Below are 12,225 nucleotides of genomic sequence, written 5' to 3'. Positions count from 1 at the left end.
AGCCTGTGCAGAGGTAAGCCAATGAGGAGGGAATTGCAATAGTCAAGACGAGAGATAACAAGGGAGTGGATGAGTAGTTTTGCAGTTTCATTGGTGAGGAAGGGGCGTATTTTGGAGATGTTGTGAAGGTGAAGGCGGCAGGATTTGGATAGTGTTTGGATGTGGGGAAGAAAGGTGAGATCCAAGTCCAGGATGACACCTAGCACCTTGGCATGGCGGGAGGGATGGATAGTTGTGTTATCAATCTCAAGGAAAAAGTTGGGGGAAGGTGCACGGGCAGGAGAAAATATCATGAGCTCAGTTTTTGAAAGGTTGAGTTTTAAGAAGTGTTGCAACATCCAGATGGATATGTCAGTTAGTAGATTAGTGACACGAGAGGACACTGATGGGGTGAGTTGTGGAGTAGAAAGATATATTTGAGCGTCATCGGCATAGAGATGGTATTGCAAGCCATTTGAGGTTATTAACTGACCAAGAGAGGAGGTGTAGATAGAAAAAAGAAGGGAGGGGTCCAAGGACATAGCCTTGGGGGACCCCTACAGAATGAGGAAGAGGAGGGGAGGAGTTAGATTTGTAGGTGACACTAAAGGAGCGTTTAGCTAGCTAGGAGGAGAACCATGAGAGAGCAGAGTCTTGTAGGCCAAGCGAGTGGAGTTTTTTGAGGAGTAGCGGGTGGTCAACAGTGTCAAAAGCAGCAGAATGGTCTAATAGTAAGAGTAAGGATTAGCGGGTGGTCAGAGTAAGGAGTAGTGGCCATTGTTTTAAGCAGTTAGTAAGTCATTAGTGAGTTTTAGGTGGGCAGTTTCAGTGGAGTGTAGGGGGCGAAAGCCAGACTGTAGGGGTCCAGAAGGTTGTTATTAGCGAGGTGGCGACTCAGACGCTTGTATATAAGGCGCTCTAGTGGTTTGAAGGTGAATGGGAGTAAGGAAATAGGTCTGAGATTATTGATGTTGCTTGGGTCCAGTGAAGGTTTTTTGGGTATTGGGGTGACCAGTGCATGCTTAGAGGGGAGTGAAAGATGCCAATATAAAGATTGAATATGTGAGTAAGAGAGTGTAGGATAGAGCCAGAGGGTAACCGAAGTAGTGGTGAAGGAACAGGGTCTAGGGGGCAAGTGGTGAGGTGGGTGTCAGAGAGAAGCTTTTTAACCTACCCCGTGGTGACAAAGTCAAAAGAGGAAAGTAACAAGTGTGATGGAGGGTCTGGAACATGAATAGTGGAAGGTGACTGCACAGAGGCAATCTGATCCCAAATTGTATCTATTTTGTTTTTAAAATGAATGACAATGCCCTGGGCAGTGAGTGAGTTAGTAGGTGGAGGTGGTGGGGGACATAGTAGAGACTTAAAAGTAGAAAAGAGTTGATGAGGTCTGAATGAGAGTGTGTTAATGAGAGTTACAAAATAAGTTTGTTTGGGAGCACGGAGGAAGGAATTATATTATAGGGGGGCAGCTTTATACAGGTTGAAGTCTTGCAGAGACCTAGTTTTCTGCCACAGTCTACTACTGTACTACTGCATACAGACACCCACCCATTTATAAGATGTGGACAGTATGTAGTACACCATATTCTATGAAAATCTCTATTTAATGCAGAAGAGAGAACTCTGTGATTGGAGAAAAGCCGGTTTAGGTGACTTTCGCAGGCTCTACTCTACCTTTTTTGTTTTTCTTTCCTTTTATCTTCTGCCAGGCCACTCTAGGATTTTGCTTTCTCTTTCCTCAGATCCTCCCCTTCTCATAGCCTGCTTGCACCACTCAGAGCATCAAGTGCCATGGAAACATCCTCAATCACATGACAAGCGATTTAGGATTGTTGTAAGCAAAGCAGTGTACAGCTGCTTATAGTGAAGAGAAGTGCAACTCTCACTATCTGCTACCTCCTCTAGAGTCGGGACAACAACATTTCTGTGCATTCATAAATTCAAATGAATGGCAACGCAATGCACCTCCCGCAGTGTTAACACACAATAGGTACGTTGTGCAGTACCAGAACCATTAGATCAATGCACGGACCTAGGCTCTAAAGAGATCCCCCTAAAAGTCAAATGGCCAGGGTGATTGCAGAGAATCCAGGAGTGGCACAGAGATGGGGGAAGTCATCAACTGCATGGGTGAGTGGAAGAGAGCTAGACTGAATTAGACACACCTAGACTGTTAAGTAATTTGCAGTTGGGTAGATACAGTATGTCACCTGCCTAGTGTCTGCTATGTATGTCAATTGATCTACCTTGCTCACAAATTCCCCAAAGAAGGCCTTCAGTCTTGCTTGCATTCTACATGCCTGCATGCTTTGGCTCCTCTCTAGCTTCTTTATAACTTTGCCCTCTAGAGCTAAGCCCACCCCACTCCTCTCATCAATTAACAATCAAGTATGAGAATTTCTGGTGGCCTCTAAAGCTCTTCCTTCATTAACAGTTGCATTTAACCTGTGTAACCTTTGGAATGCTTGACCTATTGGTGGTCACACATTCCACCTCCAAAAAACTGGGCGGGATTACATTGAAATGTGTGACCACGTCACCGGTCACACATTCCAACCCAATCACAAACTTTGATAGAACAGTGACCTTGTCTAATCATTAAATCAGAGAAATAGATTATAATAGGCAACATTACCGTGTAATGTTCCCCATTATAATCCACTTTTCTAATTAAATGAAATAACAGCACACAGTGTGTCTCTAGAGATCACATGACCTTCCTCCAGGAGGCAAGCCTCACTCTGAAACCTTACCCCCTGATATCTTACCGGAAAGGTTTACTCAGAGTAAACTTTTCAGGGAGAAAATGCCTCTCTCGCGGACGTCAGGGAGCCGCTATCTAATAGAGGGAGACTCCCTGAACATCAGGGAGACTTGAGATCCCTGGGGTAGGAGCCCAGCAGGGAAGAGACACAACAGGAAGTGGCTCAGATATCTAATAGTTCTCTCAGCATGCCTTAGCAGGTTCCCCAGGCCCACTGATTGGCCAGGCTTTCAGTTGTGCATAACATCATATCTCGCTGGCACAGAATGCAGCAGAGAAAGTACACTCTGAGCTTAGTGGGCTGCACCCAGTTAGGCTAGGTACATCTCACTGCTGACTACAGAATTTACAAAAAGGAATTGAGTAAAAATACTACATCCCTACACCTCCATTTGGCCTACTTCTGATCTGCAGTTTTTCTAACCTATGTCAACCTGATTTTGCACTCCCATTGACTTGTAAGGAGATAAAAGCAGTTCAAAAGCATGCCCCTATGCTCAAAAATGTTGAATCTAATTTAGAATTGTATTTTTATCGAATTCAATTTTTTGTACAAGCAGCGCTGAATATTTCCTTTTGTTCTAGACAAATCTACCTGGGATGCCAAAGACAGCAAATTCTGGAATTCACAAGCATATGGCAAATTAGTTGATTTGGAGGCCACATCATACGCCCTTCTGACTCTCCTGGAGCTAGAGGAGTTTGAGCTGGCAGATTCTGTTGCACAATGGTTAATTAGATCCCATTCTGCTGGTGAAAGATATGGAGCAACACAAGTGAGTAAGACTTCATGGTAATCCAAAATGTGTGCAACTATGGTTTTAATGCTAATCTTCAGGCAAACTGGTAAATACACAGGTTCAATACACACATAAAAGCTGATTTCCCTGCCAAAGGATTTGTTTATTTGGCCATGCAATCCTGATAAATACACAGTCTTGCCACACAGCATCATCCTATCTGGCAGGGTAGGAGACCAGATTTTTCTCTACTGCAGGTAAAGCGTATTAAAGTATTAAACTCTCAAACTTTTATTTCAGCAATGAACCCAGATCAAACAAATAAAGATAGCCCAGCAAAGTACTTACAATTTTTGCCCAAGCACTTAGTCATCATCTTTCCAAACATCTTTCCAGATGTTTGGAAAGATGGCTCCAGCTCTCCCAGTTCTGCTTCCCTGAACATCCTGTCGAGTACAATATCACAAGAGACAGCACAATCTCCATTAGCTGTTCAACTAATAGGTTGGAGAAGGTAGAATGAGAAAGAAGGAGCAAGGGAGTGGCTTGCTTTGCTGTGCCTCTGTGTTTATGGAGACACATACAGCTTACTAGCAGACACAAGAGTGGCTCCATTGCTATCCTAAAACAGGATATCAGGGCCAGAGTTAAGAGGACCAGATGATTCTGCAGGAAATTAAACTTTAACAGGTATAGGGGCATAGGGGCTTCTTCTCAGTTAGAGCGGTTAGGGTCTGGAACTCGTTGCCACAAGCAGTATTATCAGCTGAGAGTGCTGAATCATTCAAAAAGCATTTAGACAACTTCCTCAGAGACCGCAACATACAGAGGTACAGGTACACTTAAAAAATAGATCACACGCAGAATCACATACATACACGCAATAGGTTGAACTTGATGGACCTGTGTCTTTATTCAACCTCAAATACTATGTATCAGGATTATTCACAAAAGGGGGAAGAGTTTGGGGAAGGCCGGAGAAGGGAACAATCTAGGACAACATAGCTGATTAGGAAGCATTCTCCTATTCATCTCACTTTCCAGTTCAGCCATGTTGTCCTAGATTTTTCACTTCTCCTGCCTTCTCCAAACTCTTCACCCTTTTGTGAATAAGCCTGTAAATATCAAGGAAAAGCATCAATTTTAAGTGATTCATTCAGCATTTGAAATAGCTTAACTACCTTACGTCCATGGCCGTTTGTGAACGGCCAGATGGACGTCTGCTCAGAGCGGGTCTTTTGATTTTAACATCACATTAAGCAACACTTAAAGGGAATGTCCTTACCCCAGCCTGTGACTAGACAGTAAAAGGAGAAGTAGCAGACTGATTAGCTTATCTCTCATTGTTAGCACATGAGCACTGCAGAACAGATGATTGGCTCCTTCTGCTGCTTCCCACTGTCCTCCATCTGAGCTCTGCTGTACAAAGGATTGAAGGAGGCTTATACCGGGTCAAATTGAGATACTTACATTGCTTGCATTAAGAAAATATATTAAACAATGTAATAATTAGGAATGCATTAATATGTGTCTTTTATTTCTGCCTGGAGTTCAATAAGGGATGAAACGTACCTAGAGTAGTTGACACCCAGCGCAGATAATTTTTTTGATCACCCCCTGTGGCAATAATGAGGCCTGACAAAACAAAAAAAAACTGACTGGGGAGAATAGGGAATTCGTACTGAACACAGTGCCGAAAACAGTCAGATTTAAATCTTATGTCTGTGGAGGAGAGGTAACACATTTCAAACAGAACCCCCACTAAAACATAGCTTGGTTTAAGACACATTAACACAAAGTAGAGAAAGTTAAATGCAAAGCAGAATGTCATAAACCTCTAGCAGTATCGTAAACCCTACTTAGCAGAGTCTGCAAACTCCTCTTAATGCAGCGCTTTTTATAAATAACCATAAGGTCTCGTTCACACCTAGGCGATTCGCGGTAAAAAGTCGCGCGACCGACGCGCGTTTCCGAAGGCTACTTGGCTGTATCCCAATGGAAACGCGCAACAAAACGGCTCAAAGTAGTACCTGTACCTTTTCAGGCGTGGGCCGTTTTGTAGCGCGTTAGGGACGGGTGTAAATACGCCAAGGTGGGAACAAGACCATTGAATACAATGGGATTTATATTTTTGAGCGTTTTGTAGAGCGTTCGTCGAGCGTAGAACGTGCTACAAAACGTTCAGGTGTGAACGAGGGCTAAATCTGTAAAACCCTCTACAAGCCAATACATATTCTGGTCTGTTTTATTTGTCAACCTGGGTTCATATTCCATAGTTTTGGCTTTAAAAGAGATACGTTCATTAAAGAAGAGCTATGAGGGGAGTGATTTTCACTCAACCTCATAGTTCGAGCCGACATAGTGTGACAATGAAACTGCCACACGTCGGCTCAATAGATCGGGAGGTGAGCGAACACTCAATCATCTCCCTGCAGAGAGCCGTGACTCTCACTCATGGCTCCCTGCAGGGATTCCCCCCCTCCCCTCTCTGATCCTCCAGCGCTGACTGGCGGATAGGCAGTGCCAGCTCTCAATCACGTAGCTGGGTGGATTTCGACAGTAATGTCGGGATCCGTCCCGGCTGCGGCGGTCTCAGCTCTCGATATACTCAGCTTTGGGTCACGGGAGGACGCTAGTTTGTGTCCTCCCGTGACCCTTAGGAGAACTATGGGGAAAAACACTTACCCCATAGTTCTCTTTTAAACGTGGTTACACTAATGTATAAGAGAATAGCTATCTAACTGACACCAAACATGCCTATATTACTTGGGTGGAAGGCTGATGGAACACAAGACATACATAGGATTAATTCAGTGCTGTTATTATATTTGGTGCCTATCAAATCCTAATATTTTTTTTTTATTCAATAAGATGTTGGTTGTCAGACTGTACAACCCTGTCATCAGGAAATATAGATATAGTTAGAATAATGATCATGAAGGGAGTGCCTTAATGATGAATTACTTCAGCGCACCCGTCAGACCCTTTGATTATTTGTATTACCTCTGTAAATGTCCTTACTTAGGCCTGGTTCACACCTGGGCATTTCACAGCGCGTTCCTACGCTCTGTAAAACCCAATGATTGCCTATGGGCATGGTTCTCACCTGGGTGTTTTACAGCGCGTAGGAATTCGCTGCAAAACGCCCTACGTCCAAAGAAGTACAGGAGCTTCTTTGGGGCGTATTTGCCGCGCGTATCCATTGGGATACAGCCGGGTAGCCCTTGGAAACACGCGTTTGTCGCACTTTTTTTTACCGCAAATCAGGGTAACACGCGGCACGAAACGCCCGACAAACGCGCATATTCGATACGCCTAGGTGTGAACCCAGCCTTATGGGTTCAGAAAAGATGGCAGCATTTGCAAAGCAGCAGCTCCCACCTCGATTGAGACTATGTAGGCATGCTAAGAGTTACTTGTGAGAGTCAGTTACTCTGATATCTCAATTGGATAATCTGCAAACAGATTGTACTCTGCATGAAATCAAAGACCACACAAACTATTTCCCTTAAAAAAAAATGTGGTGGAAGCTACCATTGTGTGTACCATGGGTTCCCTGTGGAGTTAACCTGAAGCAATTAATCTGACTAAAAAACACATACAGTGACAGTTGTAGGGTCCCTTTATATTTTTTTGCTCATTGTAGTGTCCCCTTACAATAGTTGTCAGGCTAGAAGTTGCCTCTGACATTGGAAATAAGTAGAATAGACAGCTAAAAATTGGTGTTAACCGTCAATTACCTGAAAGACACAAGGAGAGGCTCAATTGTTTCCCTGACAATTACTCTGTAGAGTATCATTTTGAAACTTCTCACTGCTGAAGGAACTCCTAGCAATCTATGGAGAACCCCAGGTTCCCATTAACCCTAGTTAAGAAAGGCTAACCTAGTAGTTGTGGTCGGGTATATATACCGTATAATAGATATAGTGTGGGCTGAGTTGTGCCAATAAGCTAATGTGGCCTGAGGTGTGCCCGTGGCCACGCTGTTATGTACGCCTAAAAGGGGGCATACCAAATGAAAAGGTGATGGAATTTTAAGTTATGAAGAGGGATGGGTGGGGACAAATGCTTCCCCTAAAACGTCAGGCAGGAAAGAGAAGAGGAGGAGTTTATATAGCCATAATCCCCTCCCACAAATACAGGTTAAGAAATGAACCTTCATACTTGTTAGTCATATTCAGCTGGACTTGTTCTGTAATATTGAAGATGTTTTGGTACTCATCCAAGTAGTTTAATTAGTTCTAATCCTTGCCAGGAATACACCACAGCATTTACATCTCTACCCTATCAATGTGATAACAATTTACACCTTTAGCCATGTTACATTATCAATTAACACCTGTCCCTCCTTTCTATGTCTAGACAATTGTCATGCTGTTTCAAGCTTTGGCCAAGTACCAGGAGGTCAGGGCCGATAGGGTAGTATTGGACATGGATATATCCTTTCAGCTTCCAGAGAGGAAAGACGCCACTAAATACCGCCTCAATCTAAAGAACTCTCTGAATGCCCGATCTGATGAGGTAAGACACATGCAAGGGATTTGTAGGCAACATTTGAAATGCCATGTAACATTTTTATCTATCGTATGCAAACCATAAACTGTGTGTGTGTGTATTTATATATTGGCGTCAAGCCAAATGAGATGAGTATGCATGGGTATATTAGGCATGCACCAATACCGATACTGGTATTGGTGTCAATACCGAATATTTGGGCGAGTACCTGTGCCTGTCCAAAGTGCTCCTAATACTTATCCCGATACCGGAGCTCCCTGTATCAGGAAGCCTGGCGGCAAGTCATTACACAACGCCTGGCTTTCTGATTGGCTGGGAAGCCGGCTCAATGCTCCCTTGTCACCAGGGAGCTACCTATCAGGAAGCCGGGCTGCGAGTCATTACATACCGCCCGGCTTCCTTAATGGGACTCCTGGTTTCGGTACTCCGTATCGGCGAGTACCAAAAAAAGAAATATCGGTACTCCAATACCAAAAAAACGGTATCGGTGCATCCCTGCTATATATTAGTAGGATTGAATGGGGAAGATGTGTACATAGTGTCACTCCAGTGGCAACCCCAATGCAACTACAAATCCTTCTCACTCAGTTTACTGAAGTCTACTCAACAGTAGCTGTCAGAAGCAATTATTAGTTGGGCTCAGTAAAGTCTGCAAAATTTATAAAAGTAAATTAAAGGTCAGCTGACTACAGCCTAGCTGTTTCAGGCAGACACATCATAAAAGTAAGGACACCCAGGGCCGGATTTGCTCTTCCTGCCGCCCCAAGGCCAGGTTCCGCAATGCGCCCCCTCCCCACCAACCGAACCCCTCTCCCCAAATCTACAGAGAATGGCAGGGGCGGCAGGGTTAGTTCTAATTTTTTTTGTTTCTTTATTTCGGTGGCAAGGACAGGAGACAGACTCGGCGGCCGGGGGGAGGACGGAGTCCCGAAGACAGAGCCAGCAGAGAGAGGTAAGTGGGGGAGTAGGGCGGGGGGGAGGACGGACGGAAGCACACATTTTACAAGTGATTGCGGCGACATCGCCGCAATCACTTGTTAATGAGTGAGCAGATTCCCCACACTACATTTAGCCCTGCCTTCCCAAAGCAGGACTAAATGTAGAAAGCAACGGCCAGAACGTCGGGGGACTCCACGCCGATGCCGCCCCGAGGCCTGGCCTCGGTGGCCTTGTGGGGAATCAGGGCCTGAGGACACCACTACTTAAGGAGGATATAAGGCTAAGAATGGGTGACAGAAGTGAAATCTGATGATGGAGCAGGATCGAGTAGAGGGATCTCCATGGGTGGGGGGATCACCGATATTATGGCTTTTACATCTAGACTATAATCATGATAAAATGTGATTTTTTTTTCCTCTGTGCAGACAAAAGTAAACCAAGATTTTGAGGTGAAGGCGGTGGGGAAGGGGCAAGCTTCCCTAACGGTGAGTACACAGTTTGTCACACGTCTTGTTTTAGATTTGTAGGTATCATCTAGCTGTCTTCACACACAGAGACAATGATGTTAAATGAGATTCTGAGACAGCCTCTCCCCAGATGGACTCTGAGACTGTCTCTTTTTCTATATATTGACTATTAGAGATGTTCTGATGCCAGCAGCCAAACCAGTTTTCCTTTGAAGTGTAGGGAAAGCTGTAATCTATCTTGTCTGTAAAGGTTCTCGTTCATCCAGGTCATGGTATATCTGTAAAAAGTTATTCAAGGCAACTGGACTTGCTGTATTTTTCTTGAAGACATTTCACTGGACATCCGACCAGCTTTCTCCATTCAGAATGACTTGTACAAAACAATTTTCTGGGAATAAATATGGTGAATGTCGCTCCAATCCACATAATATGTTAGTCACAACCAGGTGGTGATTGCATTTGCATAATTGGAGTCTAGGAGGACGTGTTAGCCTGCCCAGACAGAGGTGTTAAAACAGCATTGTATGTGGCAGACAATAGATGTCTCACCCCCCCCCTATTCAGGCTTGGCTTCTCCATTTTACATACCTAAATGGCCTCTTTCACACCTCTTATAAACCAGTACTCCTCCCTGTCTAGGATGCGTACTTGACTGTCTTCAAAGGAGTGACCTCTTTCCTTAAAGGTGCCCATACACCTTACGATTATGGGACGAAACGTTTCGTCCGATGATCGAATAGTCGTACGATTTTCGTACGGCAGCCCCATCCTGCCCCGATGATCGCAAGATTAATTTAGCCGTAATTAACGAAAAGCACCTGGACGAAATGCGGTAATTGATTTGTCGTATTTCCGTTCGCGCATGCGCAGTGCAGATCGTACGACTTTTGACGGACGGAAACGCCAGCAACCTTACGACAATCGTACGATCGGGCAAAGTTTTCAAACATGCTTGACTGTCAAAAGTCGTACGATTGCACAGTATTGTCGGTCGGACACTGCAATGCACACATACGATTATCGGACGAAAAGTCGATCGCATACGAAAATCGTCCGATAATCGTAAGGTGTATGGGCACCTTTAGAGTCCTGACCAGAGCGTTTGGCTCGTCTATGCTGTGCCATATGCTGGTGTAGCTGCTATTTTAGTTACGACATACAATTCTGAGCACACCTCACTGCACTGGACTGCGTACACAATGTTGTTCATCTTGTGCTTTGGGTCTTTTGGGTGAACCAGTTGTTGCCTCAGTGTATTGCTGGGTTTAGAGAAGACAGGGATGTGATGTTTTTTTAACACCTCTCTCTGTGCAGGTTAATAACGCCTCCTAGATTCCAATTATGCAAATGCAATCAACACCTGGTTGACACTTACAGAGTATGTGGATTGGAGCAACATATATTCCCAGATATTTTTTTGTACAAGTCATTCTGAATTGAGAAAGCTGGTTAGATGATCAGTGAAACGTCTTCAAGAAAAAATACAGCAAGTCCAGTTGTCTTGGTTTGTTTTTTTTACAGATCTGTAATCTATCTTGTTTATTGTTATAAAACTGGCCACCCTCTCACACTCACCAGTGGCTTTCAGGAAAAGTTACTGAATAGTGACCACAATCAACATATGTACAGGGCCAATTGTTCTCTTTCCAGAGGTGGTCTTCATAGAGGATTTTTAAAAATGACCCCCTGCAGTAGGGTTACCCCCACACTACAAGGGTCAACTGCTTGTTTTGTCTAGGGGGCAATAATAAAGAAGAAATACTCACCCAGCCTTGGTCCCACCTTGCTGCTAAATTGGGCTCTAGTGGTCTAAGGACCCATGTCATCATGTCTAATAGAGGTCAATTAGACGTGAGGACACCAAGGGGCATACCACAGTTGGAGTGGAAGGCGAGAGAGGTCACTGCCACAGGACCAAGGATCAGGTGGGTATTGTTCTTCTTTTTTCTGTCGCCTAGACAAAAAAAGAGTGGTAAACCCTTGCAGAGCAAGGGGAGCCCCACCGCAAGGGTTATTTTTTTAATATCCTGGAGTTCTTTAATACCCAGGTTTTGTAATGCTCCATTTACAATGGAACCCAAATGCACCTTGCTGCACCATGTGCATGTTTCCGTGCCTTTTGTACCAAAAGGTATGAAAACAAAGTACCTTGTGTTTTGGTGTGGAACTTCTTTGGTGCAATTGTCACCTGTAGGGCAGCACATTGAAATGGATGGGCTGCCATACACGACGTATTAAAGGGTAAGGTGTGCCCTAGTACCTGCACAAGTGTGAACAGAGCCTAAAAGTTAAAGCTGTCTAGTTAAATCTAGTTTAGCCAATTATCAAGGATCCATACAGGTATATCAGGGTCAATGCAATACCTACTGTACATTTGTTTGAAATCATACCAGGTAGATATGCACAGGTCTGTCAAATACTTCTTATTCAAATTCTTTTGGGGAGACGAAGCCCCCAGACCTTAAGTCCCCTATATCTTTAAAAAAAAATCCTAATACCACTCCACACCACATTCTGAGTATAGCCACCCTATACTTAATTTGACTTCTGCTCCCCTGCTACTTCAGTGCCCTCAAAGTCAATAGTAGTTATCAACATTTAACAAAATGTAAAGTTTGCTTGTCTCTGTGTAGCACCCCCTGACCTCTAGGAGCATGTGGGGGACTTCATAGATGGAGTGGGCTGACATTTCACCTCAGAGATGTGTCCTCAGCCAGTTGTGAGATGCAAATGTAATGCCCTGGCTACAACATGTGCCAAACGCCAGAGTTCCATGAACACTGCAGGCAAAATGAATGGGCTGCAGGCCCTGATCTTC

At 44.2% G+C, this 12,225-nt stretch overlaps 1 protein-coding gene across 1 annotated transcript in view; it reads left to right on the top strand.

The window, feature by feature from the left end:
* The window catches only part of LOC108791482 (complement C3-like), an 80,978-nt gene that overhangs the window by 63,334 nt on the left and 5,419 nt on the right, over window positions 1-12,225 (top strand). Inside the window, 3 exon segments of the mRNA XM_018561985.1 lie at window positions 3,332-3,522; window positions 7,849-8,007; window positions 9,366-9,425. Coding sequence (XP_018417487.1) covers window positions 3,332-3,522; window positions 7,849-8,007; window positions 9,366-9,425 — 410 coding nt within the window.

The sequence above is a fragment of the Nanorana parkeri genome, unplaced genomic scaffold (assembly GCF_000935625.1).
Source record: "Nanorana parkeri isolate BGI_ZX_2015 unplaced genomic scaffold, ASM93562v1 scaffold554, whole genome shotgun sequence".
Classification (NCBI taxonomy): Eukaryota; Metazoa; Chordata; class Amphibia; order Anura; family Dicroglossidae; genus Nanorana; species Nanorana parkeri.
This window is presented reverse-complemented; position numbering and strand designations above follow the sequence as displayed.